Below are 21,770 nucleotides of genomic sequence, written 5' to 3'. Positions count from 1 at the left end.
ATACTTATAATGAACTCCTTTAGTTTTTACTTGTCTGGTCAAACCAATCATTGAGATAATTCACTTATGACAGAAAAAGTTTGTAAGGCATTCTTTTAGGGTTTCTAAACTCTACTTTTTGTCAGTTTAGATAATCAGAAAACTATTTTCAGTTTAACTTTTTGAAGAACAGCCATTATTAAATTACTGTTTAATATTTTACCCTCAGACTTTATTGAAAGTTGATAAAAATGTTTTCACAAGACTATGTCTGTAGCTCCTGGATTGGAAAATATTGCCTTTATGTTTCTCAGTAGTTCTTACAGAATGCTCATTCCTGAACCATACTTCAAGGTCTAGTTCAAGTTCTTGGAGGCTGATCCCCAATCCCTCCATGTAGAATTAATTGCACCTTCAATAATGTTGCCATAGAATTTGTTAGACATTCATATTAAAGCTTAATCAGAGCCCCAAGAGAGATGGTAATAGATATGCATCTTTATAATTTTAGTGCCAACTTCAGTAGAAAGGAAACTAACATTTATTATACAGCTTGCTATGGCACTAGGCACCATGTTGGGAACTTTTATATATGTACAAGAAAGACATTAAATAATTTTGAAAAATTGATTGAATAAAACTGCCTTTTAGGAATCATTTGGTCTTTTGTGTAGAAGCAGTATATTTTCTTTGATCAGACCGTGAGAAATATATAATCCATTTTTGCTTATCTTTCTTTCTTGGCTACCAAGAAGCTCACATTTTATTGTAATGTTCAATTGCAGAAAACTACTTCTCTAAATTCTTGGTATATTTACCCCTCTTCCTACTATATATGGTTTATGATCTCTGCTATTTTTGAACTGACTTGTTACATGTCTGGTTTTATTTTAAGCTGCCCCAAATCCTTCTTAGAAAATGTTAGAAACAGATAATGCATCAATGTTACTAGACTTCATTCAATCTGACCTTAGAATTATTTCAACATTATAATGATTTTACTTTACCTCATGTTTTTCAATAATCATTTCATCAAAAATGTTGATATATATATTATCTTTTATTTTAGATAAACTTGAGAAGCTATAATCATGTGCTGGTGAACTGTAAATAAGAAACATATTAAATGCTTAAATTATTTTATAACAGCATTATTTATAAAAGACTATAAAATCATCTGTGTTTTTTCGGGTATAATGTGTGAGCTAAGAAAAACCTATGTACTTTGACGACAACTGCTATCTTTTATTAAAGCCAGTATGTGCTTTGTAATTTATCTTATTTATCTCTTAAGATAACTTACATGAAGAATAAAAATGTTTAAGCATCAAGCAGAAAGACTTTCTATTATAGGCATCCAATGCAAACAAATTATCTGGAGTATAGTGCATTACGATGTTCCAACTATCTTAAATTCTGCTAGTTTATGCTAGTTCACACACATATGGCTGAACTGCTCTTTTGCTCTCAGCTAAGAGCTTATTCTCTTCTTCACATTTATATTCTCCAACCAGAAACTGAAAAGTGGAGTTCATTTAATTTTGCAAGCTGTCTGCTGATAGTTTACTTGATTAGACACATTTTTGGAGGTAGTTAAAAGAATAGTATAGCATATCACAGGCAGAGAACTTTCACTCTCAGCTCCAGCTCCTGTATCGAATCTCAATGTAACTTCTAACAGCTCAGAGAAGTTAAATAACTTACTCAAGCTAATGCCACCAGCAAGTGACAGAGCCCTAATCTGAACCCAATTTTGACTTCCTCTAAAGGTCGGGCTCTTTTCACTATACCATCTGCCACTGACATTATCTGTCGAAACTTGTTGCTTAAGAAAACAGCTATTATTACAAAAATTTCCAATAGCTCATACAACTTTCTGAGGCCTGCAGACACAGTGACAACTGAAAAAAAGGTTGAGTTTAGAGAATAATTTTAAACTGGAAGATTCCTTATTCTTCTAAGTGATAAACCAACTTCCCTACCCTGCTCCGTGGAGAGTTCCCTTTCATGCTGCAATGTCTAAGATGGGGAGGCCATGTGTATTTACTACCTTATGCTAGCAGGAGAGATGATAACTGTCATCTCCAAGACATTTTTTAGTATGTCAACCTAGCATATCTTTCAAATCACTCAAGTCCTACATTATCGTGCATTCTACTCACATTTTGCTCAAATTTCACAATTTCTTTTCCAAAGTAAAGCTCACAAGGCTAATAACTATTTACTACTTATTTATTATTTTATCTACCCCATTTCTATATTGTTTCTAGTCATTGAAATGTCATGTAGAGAAGGGAATAGAGCTCTTGTATCTGAGGCAATGAAAAGTGGCAGCTATTTGCATCAGCTGAACCCTCGAATCCACCTGGTTGTAGTATGAACATGTTCTTGGCTTATTTCACTGCCACAATTTCAAGAATGCAAATACTCTATAGCCACTTTCTCTTTAGGTCGCTTATAAATTTATTTATCTTGCTAATTTATGTTATCCTAAGTTCATTAATTCAATACAGTATATTTCTTCCAACTCTAATGTCTAAAATAAAATACCAAGTATTCCCACACATACAACCACATTTTACACCTTTGCAAACTTTTTAACGACATACACTTTTATATACTAATTACTTAACTTAATGTTATACAATATAATTGATTTCCTTTTCAATCAATATTCCCCTTCACATACAAAGAGTAAAAAAAAAATGGTCAGGTAAGCAGATATCAGAGATCAAGGCAAAACAAGAAGTACAAGGTCCAGACAGGCAGACAAATAACAAGGCTGTCTGTTTAAGAACTGTGGCCAAAGGCTCTAAAAATACCATGAGCCTTGTTGAATCTGGAAGAATAGATTTGATTTCTGCTAACTGTGGAAGTGTCAGAAGCTGGTAAAACTCCAAGACATACCAGTCTATTTTTTTCCCCTCAAGCTGAAATAATGGCATCAATGGGGTCCTTCTCTTCTTGCAAATCTTGGTTAGGGTCCACAGGTTTTCACTCTAAGGAGTGGTGGCTGGGATGTGAATTTTCAAGTAGTACAGACAATTTCCTTCAGGGGGATAGGTAGGGGAATTCTGTCAAAGTCTTTGGCAAGGCAGGCCTGAGGAAAGTACTGGTGGTTGGTGATTCCGTGTTCCTACACCTTCCATCTGAGCCCTCAAAGCTGTTAGTTTATGTGGAAAGTGACTGAATGACTGTAGAGTTTTCTGGTTAGAATCTATAGCCAGGACCTCATTTATATAATCTTCTAGGAAAGAGAGTAGCTGGAAATTGAAAGGAATAGACAGATTGTTTCATTCTGAGAATCAGGACCCACTCACAAAGAGCCAAGGTCAAGAACACAGATGCTGGAGGAAAAAGCAGCACTGGAAGCCCAAGTTCCAGGTTGGCATTCAAAAGAACCAGGAGAAATTCAGGAGTTAAAGTCAGAGTGATACTGTCATAGGTCCATGCAAATAGTCAGGAACCACATGATCTATAGAAAATATTTGGAGGAGAAGAAGGAAAGGGCATCAGGAAAAGAGAGAGAACTTTGATAATGGATAGAGTTGATAGTCCCTTATAATAGCCTTTGTCCCAGTGAGAGCTAAAGATACACAAGGAATGACAACTGAAAATTGCTAATCAAGTTTAGAGAACAATTTTAAGCTCTATATCTCAAATTTGTCTTTATCAGTGTACTTTAGTTCCAATAACAAAGCCTATTTATATAGCCATAGCATCAAATATAAATCTTGAGAAAGAAGATCAAAGCTGGAGACATCAGTTTCTGATTTCAAACTATATTACAAATCTATAGTAATCAAAACAGTATGGTACTGGCATCAAGCCAGACATAAAGACCAATGGTATAGAATAGACAGCCCAGAGATAAATCCTTGCATCTACATCAGGTCAGTTTATCTTTGACAAGGTTGCCAGAAATACATGATGTGGAAAAGCTACTCTCTTCAACAAATGGTGTGAGTAAAACTACCTACATGCAAAAGAATCAAACTGGATCCTTGTCTCACACCATTGACAAAAATCAACTCAAAATGGATTAAAGACTTAAAATGTAAGACCTAACATTGTAAGGACCCTAGAAGAAAACAGGATAGAAAAGCTTCATGAGATTGGTTGTGGCAATGATCTCATGCCACAACCAAACACCAAAGCATGGGTAACAAAAGCAGAAGTAAACAAGTGAAGCTACATTAAACCTTCTGCACAGAAAAGAAAATGATCAACAGAGTGGAAAGGCAACCTGTAGCATGGAAGAAAATGTTTGTAAACCATATGTATTGTAAGGGGTTAATTTCTAAAATATATAAGGAACTCATACAACCCAATAGTAAAAAAGCAAATAATCTGATTTTAAAATGTGCCAAAATTTGAACAGCTATTTTCTAGAAAAGACATACAAATAGACAACAGGTATAGGAAAAAACACTTGATAATTGATAATAATAAAATGCTCATTAATCATCAGGGAAATGAAAATAAAAACTATAATGAGATATCACATCACACCTGTTAGGATGACTATTATCCAAAAAACAAAAGATAAGTGTGGTAAAGATGTGGAAAATTGAAGCCTTTGCATACTCTTGGTGGAAATGCAAAATAGTGCAGCTAATATGGAAACAATATGGAAGTTTCTCAAGAAATTAAAAGTAAAACTACCATATGATTCAGCAATCCCATGTCTGAGAATCCAACAGGATTGAACCAGGATCTCAAAGAGATGTTAGCAATCCTATGTTCACTGTAGCCAAGATATGGAAACATCCTAATGTCTGTTGACAGATGAATGAATAAGGAAAATGAGGTATACACACACAATGGAATACAATTCACCATTAAAAAAAGGAAATTCTGCAGTATGGGACACTGATGAATCTTTAGGACATTCATGCTAAGTGAAATGAACTAGCCACAGAAAGACTAATACTTCATGATTCCACTTATACGAGGCATCTAAAATAATTAAATTAAATAATAGAATCAATGAGTGGCTGAGGGCGGGATGGGGTGGAGAACAGGAAGTTACTAATTAAGAGGCATAAAGTTTCAAGCAAGCAAGATGAGTGAGCTCTAGAGGTCTGCTATACAACATCGTACCTACTGTCAATAATATATCATACACTTAAAATATAATAAGAGGGCAGATTCTCCTTCACGTTAAGTGTTCTTTCCACAATGAACAATACGTCAGTAAATTCTGAGTACAGTGAATTACCCTCTGTAATTCTGGCTTACATGGTTGTGGGACAGGCAAGTTGAAAACCTTTAGGGTCGGCCGGTAGACTGGAGGCCCAGAGAAGAGTTGCAATTCAAGTGTGAAGGCAGTGTGCTGGGAGAACTCCCTCTTCCTAGGGGAGGTAAGTCTTTTTTTCTATTAAGCCTTCAGCTGATTGGATGAGCCTCACCCATGTTAAAAAGGGACACACATACCCTATTGGTTCTGTTTTGCAGGGAACCTGACTAATGCAATGTTATTCTGGAAAAGGCAAAACTATGGAGGCAGTAAAAAGATCAGTGGTTGCCAGAGGTGCCAGGGGAAAGATAAAGGGATGAATAAATGAAGCGCAGGGCATTTTTAGGTCAGTAAAATTACACTGTATGATATAGTGGTGGATACATGTCATTACACATTTGTGAAGACCAATAGAATGCACAACACAAAGAGTGAACCCTAATGGAAATTGTGGACTTTGGTTGATACTGATGTGCCAATATTGGTCCATCAATTGTAACGAGTCACCACAGTGATGCTGAGGGAAGCTGTGTGTGTGTGTGTTGTGGGGAAAGGATATGTGAGAACTCTCTGTACTCTCCACTCAATTATATGGGGAGCCTAAAACTGCTCTAAAAAAAAAGTCTATTGTTTTTTTTTATGGGGAAGAAAGGAACTCAATCTCATTAGAAATCAGGGAATGTAAGTTAAACCACAGTGAAAATATCATTGTAGATCCACCACATTAGAAAAATAATTTTAAAAGTACAAAATGTTATTGAAGATGTAGCACAGTAAGAACTTTCATACATTACTGTTGGGAGCATATATTAGGATAATCACTTTAGGAAAACAGTTTGGTATTATCTGGTAAAGGTGCAGTTGAATTTAACTACTACCTAGCAATTTCACTCCTAAACATATGTCCTAGAGCAGAGGTTTTCAAAATGTTCCTTAACTAGTAGCATCAGTAACACCTAGGAACTTGTTAGAAATGGAATTATCAGGTCCTGCCCTTGATCTACTGAATTTGAAACTATGGAGGTGGGCCCAGAAATGTTTTAAGAAGTTGTATAGGCATTCTCCTTCCCAGGAGCATGCCCACATCTTTTTTCCCTTTGAGGTGTGCATCTCCTAAATGCTAAGGGTCCCCAGGAGGCTTGCAACCAGGGGAGCAATGGATAGTGACAGCTCATCCCAGGATAACCCCCTGAACCCGCCTCTAAGGCCCCTTTTCTCTAACTTCCTAGTGAGCCAAAGCAGCCCCACCTGGGGTGGGGGGTAGAGGAGGAGAAGGGGGAGGAGGAGAACAACCACCACCACAGGTGATTTCTAAATCACAGAAAAGTTTAAGAGCTACTGTCTTATAAAGAAACTCTTGCATGTGTGTGCCAGAAGACAGTACGAGAATGTTCAGAGCAACACTATTTCAGTAGCAAAACATTAAAACAAGCCAAATGTGCATCAACAGGAGAAAGTATAAATTATGTCTTTTTTACATTAAGATGTTATTTATTTTTTTACATTAAGATGTTAGGGAAGAGGGAGAGAAAGAGAAGGAAAGAAACATTGATAGGGTGCCTCGCACTCACCCCCAACTGGGGACCTGGTCCACAACCCAGGCATGTGCCCTGACTGGAAATCAAATCAACAATCTCTCAGTATGCAGACCAGCACTCAGTTCACTGAGCCACCCCAGCCAGGGCTAAACTATGTCATTTAAATACAGTAGAATACTATATAGATGTGAAAATGAAGGACTGGAGGGAGGGAGGGATTGAGGGAGGGAGGCAGGGAGAGAGGAGGGGGAGGGAACAAAGAATGTAAGTATAAATATGGATAAATCTCTCAATGAAGACTAAAGAAACAAGATTGCAGAAGATGAGTCACTTCATATAAAGTTGAAAAACATGCAAAAGTAAATAATACGTAGTTAGGGATAAATACCTATGATCTAAAATCGTAAGGGAGAGACTTCCGACAAGATGGAGGCATAGGTGGATGCACCATACCTCCACGCACAACCAAGATTAGAAAAACAACAAATTAGAGGCAGAATAACACCCAGAACTGACAGAGAATTTATCTGAATGGAAGTTGGACAGTGAAGAAGTTGAAGTAGACTCATTCATCCAGACCAGTAGGAGGGGTGGAGAGGAGCAGCCAGGCGCGGGGTGCGGCGCACTGAGAACAAGGAGAACTGGGTGCATGAGGCAACCAGTAGGGAGCACGTAAGGCATCTGGGGCGCACAAGATCGCAGTGGGTGGACCCTGAGTACACAAGCGACAGCTGGCAGACCCAGTGAGGCAGCGATTGTACGCAGGGCAGAGCGTGCAACCCAGGATCCCAGAGAAGGGACTGAGGTCCCAGGAGAGTGGAGCTACTGCCATTGTTCCCTCCTGCCCCACTCCCACATACAACATCACAATCTAGCGACTGGGGTGCCCAGCCCCAGTGAACACCTAAGGCTCCGCACCTCACCGTAACAGGAGCGACCAGACCAAAAAAAAAAAAAAAAAAAAAAAAAAGGAGAGAGAGAGAGACATGTCTCAAACAGAAGAACAAATCAATGCCCCAGGACTCATCATTTTGAAAGACCAAGAGATAGCCAATCTATCAGATGCACAGTTCAAAACACTGGTGATCAGGAAGCTCACAGAATTGGTTGATTTTGGGTGCAAATTAGGTGAAAAAATGCAGGTTTCCATAAAAGAGATGAAGGAAGATGCACAGAGAACCAATAGTGATGGGAAGGAAACTAGGACTCAAAACAATAGAGTGGACCAGAAGGAAGAAAAAAACAACCAAACAGGAAAGAATGGAGAAATAAGAATTCAAAAAAAATGAGGAGAAGCTTAGGAACCTCCAGGATACCTTTAAACATTCCAATATCCGAATTACAGAGGTACCAGAAGGGGAAGAGGAAAAGCAACAGATTGAACATGTATTTGAACAAATAACAAAGGAGAACTTGCCCATTCTGGCAAAGGAAATAGACTTCCAGGAAATCCAGGAAGTTCAGAGAGTCCCAAAGAAGTTGGACCCAAGAAGGAACACACCAAGGCACATCATAATTACATTAGCCAAGGTAAAAATGAAGGAGAGGATCCTAGAAGCAGCAAGAGATAAGGGGTCAGTAACCTACAAAGGAGTTCCCATCAGACTGTCAGATGATTTCTCAAATGAGACCTTGCAGGCAAGAAGGGGCTGGAAAGAAATATTCCAAGTCATGAAAGACAAGGTTACTCTATCCAGCAAAGCTTTCATTTAGAATGGAAGGGCAGATAAGTGCTTCTCAGATAAGGTCAAGTTAAAGGAGTTCATCATCACCAAGCCCTTATTTTATGAAATGTTAAAGGGACTTATCTAAGAAAAGAAGATAAAGAAAAAACATGCATAGTAAAAGGACAGCAAACTCACAATTATTAACAACCACACCTAAAGCAAAACCAAAAGAAACTAAGCAGACAACTGGAACAGGAACAGAACCCCAGAAATGGAGATCACATGGAGGGTTAGCAATAGGGGATTGGGAGGGGGAGAAAGGAGGAAAAGGTACAAAGAATAAGTAGCATAGATTGTAGGTTGAAAATAGATAGGGAGAGGGTAAGAATAGTATGGAAAATGTAGAAGCTAAAGAACTTATAAGTATGACACATGGACATGACTAAAGGGGGGATATGGGTGGGAGAGGGTATACAGGGTGGAGGGGAGTGAAGGGGGGAAAATGGGACAACTGTAATAGCATAATCAATAAAATATATTAAAAAATAAAATAAAATAACATAAAATAAATAAAATCATAAGGGAAGAGAGACAGTGGTAAACACAAATTCATGGTTGTTACCTGTGGGGGTCAAAAAAAGGGGATACTGTTCCATATTGGCATGGGGGAGCCTTCAAGTAGATGGTATTGGTACCATCTACTTTTTAAACTGGAAGCTGGGTGTTCATTTTATTATTTTTCCTTAAAACTTGCATTTATATGCACATTAATATATATTAATAACTATGTAAGAAATATCTCATAATTTAAAAGCTTAAAAGCAAAGCTTATCTTAACCATTATTTTTAATAAATGACTCAAATAATTTTATTTGTTCTTTTTAAGAAGCTGAGGAAAATGGACTCCAACTTACATAAAATCCACTTTAATTTCCTCGTTCCAGCATGGATGAGATCCATTGGCAGTACTGGTTTGGTATGCAGTGTTCTGAAAGGAAACTTCCACAAAAGGGTGGACAGTGTCCTGAAACACACAACAAACACTGACTAGATTTCTGTAATATTTTACATAGTCGACAAAAGACAGAAGGCTAGGAAATTATTTGGTTACTGGTTGACAACTGGATAGTTTACTTTTTCTAGCTTTTCAAACAACCATTATTCACTCATTCATTTAATAACAATTTACTAGTCCTATTCAATATTATTTTTCTAAGATCTAAAGATAAATGAAACTTTCCCTTATGGATTTTCAGTCTATTCAGGGAAAATAAAGAGGTAAACAAATAATTGCAGTGAAATGTGAGAAATAAAACAGAAATCTGTTCCAGATAAAACAGTCACTCAGGAGAAGGAATGATTAATTTTCTGGGGGTGAGGTTCACAAGAAGAGCTTCACAGAGAAAACACTGCCCCAGCTCAAGCTTAGAAACATTAACCAATAATGTAGCTGATAACATGGAGCTGTGCGGAGGCTACTGCAGGCAAAGGAAAGGGTATGTGCATAGGCTTTCTAGAACAAGTAGTAGAATGTACCTAGGTAATATTGCTGTTGGGTGAAAAGAGATATGATGTGGCTGACTGGCTCATCAGGGCCAGATCGGTACAGACTTTTGTAGGCATTCTAAGGAGCTTGTACCTCATTCTATGAGAGCAGGGGAGCAGGGAATGGAATGGTTAGGGTTACATTCTACAAAAAGCACCTTCATGGTGCTATGAAAAGTAAACTGGAAGCCCAACAGATTAGAGATGGGAGAGACGAATTAGGAGCCAGCTGCAACTCAGGGCAAACATGATCAAAACTGCACTTTATAAAAGTGCTCAATACTTACCTCATTTAAGATCTCATCTGAGGCTACTGATTTGATTGTTTCTTTACGTCTCAGGCGAGATGTAGATGATGTCAGATAAGTAGGCACATCCAGGGCTCTTCAGGAAAAACAACAGAGAGATATGTACTTTAATTAGTTTATTAGTTTTGTTTGGAGTGGAAGATTGTTGCCTCTGCGAATGGATGTATACATTCCAGTTACCCTGGATTTTACAGAGTTTGCTTTGGATTTTTATATTGCAGGTTGTTGGACCTAAACATCTGAAAATCACTGCTCTGGAAGAGTGGCTCCAACTGCTTGAATATGGATCGGATCCAGTCTATGATGAAGTTCTCCTGAGCAAAAGGAGAAAACTGAGGCAAATGATACTTTGAGATGATATGCTCCCCATTTTACAACATTCCTTTTTTTTTTTTTACAAATTGATGATTATAGAAAATGGTGGTGATTTTATGATGTCATTTCACAAGCAGCCTTTGAAATATGCATTTGTTTTGAGAATATAAATTCTGTTAAATAAATAAGGTTGGACATAAACATAAGCAAAACATTTAAAAGGTTTTAACTATAGATTACTAGTTAGTAAGCAAAATACTTGTTTTTCACATGCAGAATTCATAGGGTGTGGTAGACATAAGATAAACAAGTAGAGCATGTAGGTGTTAAATGTAGGGAGGTATATACTTAACATTACTGAGGTACCTGGGCACTAATAGTCATTTATGAACCATACATGATACTAAATAGGTAAGAGACACTCGATATTCGGGATACACTAAATATACATGAGTATTTAATATTCACAATGCCTTAATGTGCTATCACTCAGCCATGATACCCATTCTGGCCCCACATATCCTCTGCACAAGAAACACAAACAAAACCCCTGAATGTTTGCAGAAAGATGGGTAAGACCTTATTTCTGCAGAAGTTATCTTAAATGACAAGTTTAAAACAGAACCTACTCTCTGCAGTGTTTTAGTTCCAATACTGAGAGGGGCCAGTCGCCAAGAATAGTGCAGTTGGCAACAGTGGTTCCACAAGTTTTCACAATATGGACTAGGGATTTGATGTAGTATCCAAAAATATACACATTAAAGTTACTTTGGGCATCTCAAACTTCTGAAAACTCTTAATACACAGTAATGACAGTGAATTTGACTATCCAAATGAAGATTTCAACTTTGGTTCAGTTTCTGTATATGGAACATTAATAAAGTGCAAAGATATGCAACTTGGACAGCATGGAAATTTGCATTTAAGACAGATCTTTGGTAACTAATGGTGGATATTGAGCTTACCTATTAACTGTTGTTTTTCTACAAGGGATATTATAAGCCCTCAGGATTCTGATGAGAATCTTAATATCCCCGTCACAGATAGTCTGTGCTGCCACTTTTTTCCTTTCTTTCCTCTGAGGCTTTAACTTTCTTCGTCGTTCAACAAGCTTACAAACTACATCTGTCAACTGACTGAAGAGTAAACGTGATGAGTCACATATATACAAGATAACTTAGTTTTAAAAGATATCAATTTTAAGAATTAATTATTATAGAGGAAGCCATTATTTTGAGCCATATTCTCTCCATTGCAGAGGGGAGACAGCTGTTCCAAACCCAGGAAGGAACCCTTTTTGGAGCACAGAAGAGATGCTAAGCTCACTCTCATGTTAAGAGGGAACATGAATGCTCCATGCCCTTCTCCCCACCCCCAATTATCCCCTCCCACCTCCCCTTTGGTTACTGTCAGTTTTTTCTTAATTTCAATGTTTCTGGTTATATTTTGCCTGCTTGTTTGTTTTGTTGATTAGGTTCCACTTAAAGGTGAGATCATATGGTATTTGTCTTTCAATGCCTGGCTTTTTTCACTTAACATAATTCTCTCCAGTTCCATCCATGCTGTTGCAAAGGGTAGGAGCTCCTTCTTTCTTTCTGATGCATAGAATTCCATCATGTAAATGTACCATAGCTTTTTGATCCATTCATTTATTGATGGGCACTTAGGTTGCTTCCAGCACTTGGCTATTGTAAATTGTGCTGCTATGAACATTGAGGTGCATAGCTTCTTTTGGATTGGTGTTTCAGGGTTCTTAGGATATAATCCCAGCAGTGGAACTGCCAGGTCAAAAGGTAGTTCCAGTTTTAGTTTTCTGAGGAAATTCCATACTGTTTTCCACAGTGGCTGCACCAGTCTGCATTCCCACCAACAGTGCACTAGGGTTCCCAGTTTTGAAAGGTTTAGATTACAAGATTAGTCCATGGGGCCACCCGCAACGGCTTTCTCATTAGCAGTCTCAGGACAGGAAAATCTTAAGGCAAAACTAGCCTGAGACAAAAGTTTTTCTTTTCTTTCTTGACCTAAAAACTACCAATAAGGAAAGTACTAAAAACTAAAATACTATACAATTGAGAGTACATACCATATCAATATGTCAAAATGCAATATTAAAATGATCAATACATTTTAAATTACTATATTTCATTTCATGCTTTAGACATATAACTTAATATAAATACAGAGAACTTATTAGAGAATTTTGAGGATATTAGCTTAAAGCTTTATATTTCATACCTTATAATAATTTTAGTACATACCTTGCAGATACAATTTCTTCATAATCAGCCACAATATCTGATAAGTTAAATTTGCTAACTTTGACAATTCTTTTCATAATCAACTTTCTCATCTACAAAAAAATTTTAGAGTTTAAGAAATGTGTAATTTATATTTTAAGATCAAATATTTATAATGCTACTGGTACCACTATTTTTCACCCCTAATTTTTGCAAGCAATGAATAAAAAAATGGATTAGATGAGTGAAAATATGGTTCTGTTTTCTTCCATTGGTACAATCATTTTTTTATCCTCATCTGATGACATGCTTATTGATTTTCTAGAGAGGGGGAAGGGAGGAAGGAAGAGAGGGAGAGAAGCATCAATCAGTGGCCTCTCACACACACATACCCCAACTGGGGACAGAACCGCAACCTAGATTATATGCCCTGACTGGGGGTCAAACCTACGACCTTCTGGTTTATGGGACATGCTCCAACCTACTGAGCCACACCAGCCAGGACTAAAATCATTCTTAACTCTCACATTAATGTCACACAAAAGCAAAGGGTTTTTTTCTACTTTTTTTTGTCCTTCCATGTCCATTTCATGTCATCTTAAACTCTGTTCTTACCTCTTCTTATATCTAACTCACAATATACATGTACAGAGCCAGTCTTCACCAAAGGAGATAATTACCCTGTGAATGTATTTCTCTAACAGCTACTTATAATGGACATGAATCTTGATAATCAAACTCAAATAAATATAATCACATTTCTGTATTTCCTTTCAGTCAATCCTATCCCAACTTTAATCATCCCTTTATTTCCTGAACTGCTGTGGTCTATTACATTCCTAATAAATGTAAGGATTCTGGCAAAAGGCTGACATCTTTCTTAAAGTGAACTTTTAGGAGTAAAGTGAGTGCAAAAGTCATTAATGTTCATGTTTAAACAGGAAAAGTTGAGATGTGCACTAATAATGAGTTTACTGTCTATTGAAGTAACCTCTGCATCAATGGTGTAGACCAACAGTGTACATTTACAGATGATAAGTGGCCAACTCTGAAAATAAATGAACAGAACAGAAAACCCTTCAGTGATGAGAAAGAGGTGATGAGTAAGTAGATACATAGATTTTTCTGTGTGGGTCTGGGAAGAGTATAGTACCATAACATCCAAAAGAGCAGTTTTCACAAAAGTAAATGCAAACATAATGGTAATATTATTTTGTTGTTACCTTTTTCAGAAAATTGGCAGAATTAATCCTTTGTGCAGTAATAGAATTCACATCTGAAAAGGACACATCCTTCTCTATCTGACTTTCACATTCCTAAACAGAGAAATAAGTTAGTTTTACTTCTTGACTGTAACAGAGTTATATATGACATGCTGCAATAAAATGTTAACTATTTATTCCACTTCATGTGTAGGAGACATTGGCAACATTCTGTCACTGACAGAAAAAAAAACCATTTATTTCAGATTCTCCCACTAAGAATTAGCTAAAAACAGTTTATGATTGTATTTTGTTTGCTTCTAGGATGAGGTCCTTCCATCTTTAAAATAGAGTAATGATTGAGAAATATTTGTGATTGAGAAAATCATGAGAAAATGTGAAGATGATTGAGAAATATTCTTCATGCATGCATATCTGATGATCGCTAAAAACAGGAGTGGAAAATAGTGGGCTTTGAAGGCACAAAATCCCAGGTTCAGCAACTGTGTGGTTTGGGAGAAAGTTGATTAACTGATGCAGATCTGTTTCCTCTTTCCTGGTAGTTGTAATAATAATAATAATGCAACCACCTATGTCATAGGATTGCTGTGAGACTTAACTGAAACAATATCTGCAAAGTGCATGATGCATAGTAAGTAATCAATATGTGTTGATTATAACCAGTAACTTTAATTTCACATCCAGCCATTAGTATGAGATTATTTGTCAGGATGCTTCATCCACTTATATATATATATAATTTAAAATAAATTTTCATCTGTTAATCTACATTTGTGAGGTACATCCCTAATGCAAATGGAAATCATTACATATTTAGGTATCATTAAGACTACAGAAAAATAGTGAAGTAGATACTTTAGAACTAATAGACATGTTACAACAAACACTATTATCAGAACTCTATTTTGTTGTTCTAATTATCCACAAGAAATCTTGAAATAAATTTTGTTGTTAAATAATGAATTTTACTTCATATTAAAGTATTAATATTAATTTATAGCTGTTACTTAAATCCTGTGGATATTATTTATCTATGTATTAGAAATAGCTTTTCCTAATCTGTGGGGTTTAACTTTAATATTACCAAATTATTCATTTTATTCTTCATAACTTATGCATTTTTAAATTCCATTTAGTAGGGTGCTATTAGTTAATAAGATTATATTGGTTTCAAGTGTTTATTTCTGTGATCTATGATTTGTATATTGCATTGTGTATCCACTACCTATTGTCAAACCATCTTCTGTCACTACATGTTTGGCCCCCTTTACCCTTTACTACTTCCTCCCCCCTTCCCTCAGGTAATGACAATACTGTTGTCTGTGTCTGAGTTTTGGTTTTATGTCCCACATATGAGTTAAATCATATGGTTCTCAGCTTTTTCTGTCTTATTTCATTTATCATAATATTCTCATGATCCATCCATGTTGCAAATGGCAGTATTTCATCTTTTCTCATGGCTGAGTGGTATGCCATTGTATACATATACCACATCTTCATCAACCAGTCATCTATTGAAGGACATTTCAGTTGTTTTTATGTCTTGACCACTGAGAACAATGCTGCAAAGAACATAGGAGTGCACATATGAGGTCTGTCTGGAAAAAGTCCAGCCATTATTAATATGAGAATGGTTTGTGTGACATCGATGTAACCTGGCAGCCAAGGAGAATGGGCTGGGATGCACATGCATGAACAATGATGACCTCACTGTACTAGTCAGTGGTGGCAACAAACACTGTGAACATGTGTACTGTGTGGCTGTCATATTCAACATGAGTGAGTAGAGCAACGAATCTGCATCACATTTTACATTAAGCTTGAACATTCCTCCATGGAAACTATTCAGGTGATTCAGAAGGCCACAGCTATGGGCAACTGGTAATTGGCAGCTTCATCATGACAACATGTTCGCTCATGCATCATGTCTCATGCAGAGATTTTTGGCAAAACATCAAATCACCCAGGTGACTCAGCCCTGCTACAGCCCAGATTTGGTGCCCTGTGACTTCTGGCTTTTCTCAAAACTAAAATCCCCTTTGCAAGGGAAGAGATTTCGGACCTTTGATGAGATTCAGGAAAATAAGACAGGCAGCTGACAGCGATTGGGAGAAATGTGTGAGTTCCCAAGGTGACTACTTTGAAGGGGATTGAGGCGCCATTGATCTATGTACAATGTTTCTTGTACCTTCTTTAAAAAAAAAGTCTCTATATTTTTTCATAGTACATGGCTGGATAATTTCTGAACAGACCTTATATCTCTGAAAATAAATTTTTTCAAACTTTTCAGGTAGAAACCGAGAATGATTGATGAGTCATATGATAACTATATTTTTAATTTTTTTGAAGAACCTCCATACTGTTTTCCATAGTGGCTGTACCAGTTTACATTCCCACCAGCAGTGAATGAGGGCTCCTTTTTCTCCACAACCCTTGTTAACACTTGTTATTACTTCTCTTGTTGAGAATAGCCATTCTAACAGGTGTGAGGTGGTATCTCATTGTAGCTTTTAAATTGAATTTCCTTGGGTGACATTGGTTAATAAAATTATATGGATTTCAGGTATACAATTCTCTCATCTGTAATTCTATACATTTCATATATCATCTGTATATTGTATTGTGTTTCATTGTAGCTTTGATATACATTTCCCTAATTACTAGTGAAGTTGAGCATCTTTTCATATATCTAGTAGACATCTTTATGGCTTCTTGAAAGAGATGTCTGTTCAGGGACTCTGCCCATTTTTAAATTCTATTGTTTGTTTGTTTTTGGTGTTGCCTTTTGTGAGTTCCTTATGTATTTTGGGATATTAACCCCTTGTAAGAGCTGTTGTTTGCAAATATATTCTCCCATTCAGTTGGTTGCCTTTTTGTTTGTTGGCAGTTTCTTTTGCTATGCAGAAGCTTTTGAGTTTGATATAATCTAATCCATTTATTTTTGCCTTCACTTCCCTTGCCTTTAGGGTCAATTCATAAAATCTCTAAGATCAAGGTTGATAAGTTTAGTACCTATGTTTTCTTCTGTGTAATTTATTGTTTCAGATCATGTATTTAGGTCTTTGATCCATTTTGAATTAATTAATTTTTGCACACGGGGACACACTGTAGTCTAGTTTCATTCTTTTGCATGTGGCTTTCCCATTTTCCCAGCACCACTTGTTGAAGAGACTTCCTTTTCTCCATTGTATGTTTTTGGCTTCTTTGTCAAATTGTTTTCCCATATACATGTGTTTTTCCTGAGGATTGCTTTGGTTACTTGGGGTCTTTTGTGATTCCATACAAATCTGATGATTTTTCATTCTATTTCTTTAAAAAAAAATACCATTGGGATTTTAATGGGGATTGCACTAAATCTGCATATTGCTTTGGGTAATATGAGAATTTTAACTGTGTTGATTCTTTCAATCCATAAACACAGAGTATCTTTCTATTTCATGTGTGTTTTTCAATATCTTTTAATAGCTTTGTAGTTTTCATTATATAGGTCCTTCACATCCTTTGTTAAGTTTATTCCTAGGTTTTTGTTCTTTTTGTTGCAATTCCAAAAGGAATTCTTTTCATTTCTTTTTCTGAAATTTTATTGTTAGTATATAGAAATGCAGTGGATTTTTGTACATTAATTTTTGTATCCTGCAACTTTACTGTATTTGTTTATTGTTTCTAATATATTTTTTGGTAGAATTCTTGGGTTTTCTATATAAAGAATCATGTCATCTCCAAAGAGTGACATGTTTACTTCTTCATTCTTATCTTGGATACTTTTTATTTCTTTCTCTTGTCTGATTGCTCTGGATAGGACTTCCAGTACTATGTTGAATAAGAGCAGTGACAGTGGATATCCTTTTCTTGTTCCTGATTTTAGAGGAAAAGCTTTCAATTTTCACCATTGAGTATGATATTAGCTGAGAGTCTGTCATATATGGCCTTTATTATGTTGAGGTACTTTCTTTTTATACCTATTTTAATGAGTATTTTAATCACAAATGGATCTTATCCATTTATGGATAGGTTGTGTCCTGTCAAATGCTTTTTCTGCATTTATTAATATATCATATGATTTTTATCCTTAATTCTGTTAATGTGGTGTCTCACATTGATCTATTTGCATATGTTGAATCATCCTTGTCCTCTGGAATGAACCCCACTTAATAGTGATGTATTAATTTTTAATGTATTGTTGTATTCAACTTGTATTATGTTTAGAATTTTTGCATCTGTATTCACCAGTGATATTGATCTTCAGGTTTTTTTGTATGCATCTTATCCTTTCGAGGTTTTGGTATCAGAGTTATGTTGACCTCATAAAATATATTAGTAACTATTGCCTCTTCTTCAATTTTCTTGGAAGAGCTTAAGAAGGATAGGTATCAAATCTTGCTTGAATGTTTGGTAGAATTCACTAATAAATCCATCTGGTTCTAGACTTTTATTTTTTGAGAGGCTTTTGATGGTTGTTTCAATTTCCTCACTGTTGATCTATTTAGATTTTTCAGTTCTTCATAATTCAGTCCAGGAAAGTTACACATTCCTAAGAACTTGTCCAGTTCTTCTAGGCTATTGAATTTGGTGGCATATAGTCTTTCATGGTATTCTAGTATGATCCTTTGTATTTCTTTTTTTTTTTAATATATTTTATTGATTATGCTATTACAGCTGTCCCATATCCCCCCTTCTCTCCCCTCCACCCTGTACCCCCTCCCACCCACATTTCCCCCTTTAGTTCATGTCCATGTGTCATATTTATGAGTTCTTTAGTTTCTACATTTCCCGTACTATTCTTGCCCTCCCCCTATCTATTTTCAACCTACATTCTATGTTACTTATTTTCTATACCTTTTCCCCCTCTCTCCTCCTCCCACCCTCCTGCTGCTAACCCTCCATGTGCCCTCCATTTCTGTGGTTCTGTTCCTGTTCTAATTGTTTACTTAGTTTCTTTTGGTTTTGCTTTAGGTGTGGTTGTTGATATTTGTGAGTTTGCTGTCCTTTTACTATACATGTCTTTTCTTTATCTTCTTTTCTTAGATAAGTCCCTTTAGCATTTCATAAAATAAGGGCTTGGTGATGATGAACTCCTTTAACTTGACCTTATCTGAGAAGCACTTTATCTGCCCTTCCATTCTAAATGAGAGCTTTGCTGGATACAGCAATCTGGGATGTAGGTCCTTGTCTTTCATGACTTGGAATATTTCTTTCCAGCCCCTTCTTGCCTGTAAGGTCTCTTTGGAGAAATCAGCTGACAGTCTGATGGGAACTCCTTTGTAGGTGACTGTCCCCTTACCTCTTGCTGCTTCTAGGATTCTCTCCTTTGTTTTTACCTTGGCTAATGTAATTATGATGTGCCTTGGTGTGTTTCTTCTTGGGTCCAACTTCTTTGGGGCTCTCTGAGCTTCTTGGATTTCTTGGAAGACTGTCCCCTTTGCCAGATTGGGGAAGTTCTCCTTTATTATTTGTTCAAATAACTTTTCCACTTGTTGCTCCTCCCCTTCTGGTACCCCTATAATTCGGATGTTGGAACATTTAAAGGTGTCCTGGATGTTCTTAAGCTTTTCTTCGATTTTTTGAATTCTTATTTCATCATGCTTTCCTGCTTGGTTGATTCTATCTTCCTTCTGGTCCACTGTATTGTTTTGAGACTCATATTCCTTCCTTTCACTATTGGCTCTCCTCTGCATGTCTTCCTGCATCTGTTTTATGGTATTCTGCATTCTTTTATCTAAATTTCGTCCAAAATCCACCAGTTCCGTGAGCTTTCTGATCACCAGTGTTTTGAACTGCGCATCTGATAGATTGGCTAATTCTTGGTTGCTCAAAAGGATGAGTCCTGGGGGACTGATTTGCTCTGTTGAAAACATGGTTTTTTTTTCCCCCTGTCCTCTTTTTTTTTTTTTCCCCCGGTCTGGTTGTTCTTGTTACGGTGGGGGGCGGAGCCTTAGGTGCTCACCAGGCTGGGCACCCCGGTCGCTAGATTGTGACGTTATAAGTGGGGGCGGGGCGGGAGCGCGAGCGGGACGGGAGAAAACAATGGCGGTAGTTCTGTTCCCCTGGACTCAGACCCTTGTCTGGGCTTCCAGGCCACGAGTTCTGCCCTGGTCCACAATCGCTGCCCCTCTGGGTCTGCCAGCCGCAGCTTACGTACTCAGGGATCACCAATGACTTCTTACACGCCCGATGGCTTTTGCGCCGATTTCACACCAAACCTTCCCCCGACCTCCGCGCCGCCGACCCGAGCCAGCCCCGCGCCTGCCGGCTCGTCTTCTCCTACCAGTCCGGATGAACGCGTCTACTTCAACTTCTTGGCTGCCCGACTTCCATTCAGATAAATCCTCTGCCGGATCTGGGTGTTATTCTGATAGTAAATTATTGTTGTAAATTATTGGTTTTCTAATCTTGGTTGTACGAGGAGGTACGGTGCGACCACCTATTCCTCCATCTTGCCGGAAGTCGAGATCCTTTGTATTTCTGTGGTCTGTGGTAATTTCTCCTCTTTCATTTCTTTTTGTTTGTTTGTTTATATGAGTCTTAGTTTTTTCTTTTTCTGTTGTGAGTCTAGCCAGGGGTTTGTCAATTTTATTAATCTTTTCAAAGAACCAGCTATTTGTTGTATTAATTTTTGTATAGTCTTTTTGTTCTCGATTTCATTTAATTCTGCTTTTTTATTCTTTCCTTTCTTCTGCTGACTTTGGGCTGTTTTTGTTCTTTTTCTAGTTCTTTAATATGTAATGTTATGTTGTTTAGATGAAATTTTTCTTGTTTCTTGAGATAGGCCTGTAATGGTATAAATTTCCCTCTTATTACTGCTTCCACTGCATATCAGAAGTTTTGGTATGTCATATTGTCTTTCTCATTTGTCTCTATATATCTTTTGATCTCACCTTTTATTTCTTTTTTGACCCAGTCATTTGTTAGTAGTGTGTTGTTTAATCTCCACTGTTTGGGTGGCGGTTACTTCCTTTTCGCAGTTGATTTCTAATTTCAAGGCACTGAAGTCAGAGAATATGCTTGGTATAATTTCAATCTTCTTAAACTGTTGAGGCTAGTTTTGTGATCCAACGTATTGTCTACTCTTGAGTGTTCCATGTGCAATGGAAAAGAATGTATAATCTGATATTCTGGGATGTAAGGCTCTGTAAATGTCAATTATGTCCACTTGCTCTAATATGTCATTTAAGGCCAATATGTTTTATTGATTTCCTGTTTGGATGATCTGTCTAGAGCTCTCAATAGAATATTTAGGTCACCAACTATTTTTGTCAGTTTCTCCCTTTAGTTTTATTAGTACTTGCTTTATATATTTCAGTGCTCCCTGACTGGGTGCATATATATTGAGAAATGTTATGTCTTCTTGATGCAGTGTCTCCTTTAAAAAATGTCTATCTTATTCTTGTTACCTTTGTTATCTTGAAATCTATTTTGTTGGATAAGCATGGCTGCATCTATTATCTGTGAATACTATTTGCTTGGAGAATCATTTTCCATCCTTTCACTTTGAGTCTATCTTTTTCTTGCAGCTAGATGTGTCTACTGAGGACACCATACGGTCGGATTTTGTTTTTTTGATTCAATACTACTCTATGCCTTTTTAATGGTCAGTTCATTCCATTTGCATTTAAGGTAATTATTGATGTATGAAGATTTCCTATAGCCATTTTATCTTTTGTTTTCTGGTAGCTCTGTGCCTCCATCTGTTGTTTTCCTTTGTATTTGTTCCCATCTGTT

At 36.8% G+C, this 21,770-nt stretch overlaps 1 protein-coding gene across 1 annotated transcript in view; it reads right to left on the bottom strand.

Moving 5' to 3' along the window:
* CC2D2B (coiled-coil and C2 domain containing 2B) overlaps positions 1-21,770 on the bottom strand; it is a 98,515-nt gene that overhangs the window by 33,072 nt on the left and 43,673 nt on the right. The window contains exons 18-23 of the mRNA XM_036027072.1: positions 14,052-14,144; positions 12,850-12,941; positions 11,557-11,727; positions 10,256-10,352; positions 9,338-9,447; positions 987-1,083 (exon numbers count right to left, since the gene is read on the bottom strand). Coding sequence (XP_035882965.1) covers positions 987-1,083; positions 9,338-9,447; positions 10,256-10,352; positions 11,557-11,727; positions 12,850-12,941; positions 14,052-14,144 — 660 coding nt within the window. The remainder of the gene's footprint in view (positions 1-986; positions 1,084-9,337; positions 9,448-10,255; positions 10,353-11,556; positions 11,728-12,849; positions 12,942-14,051; positions 14,145-21,770) is intronic.

Source organism: Phyllostomus discolor, chromosome 5 (genome assembly GCF_004126475.2).
Source record: "Phyllostomus discolor isolate MPI-MPIP mPhyDis1 chromosome 5, mPhyDis1.pri.v3, whole genome shotgun sequence".
In the NCBI taxonomy this organism is placed as follows: domain Eukaryota; kingdom Metazoa; phylum Chordata; class Mammalia; order Chiroptera; family Phyllostomidae; genus Phyllostomus; species Phyllostomus discolor.
Note: the sequence above shows the minus strand (reverse complement) of the source record. Positions and strands in the feature narration are given on the sequence as shown.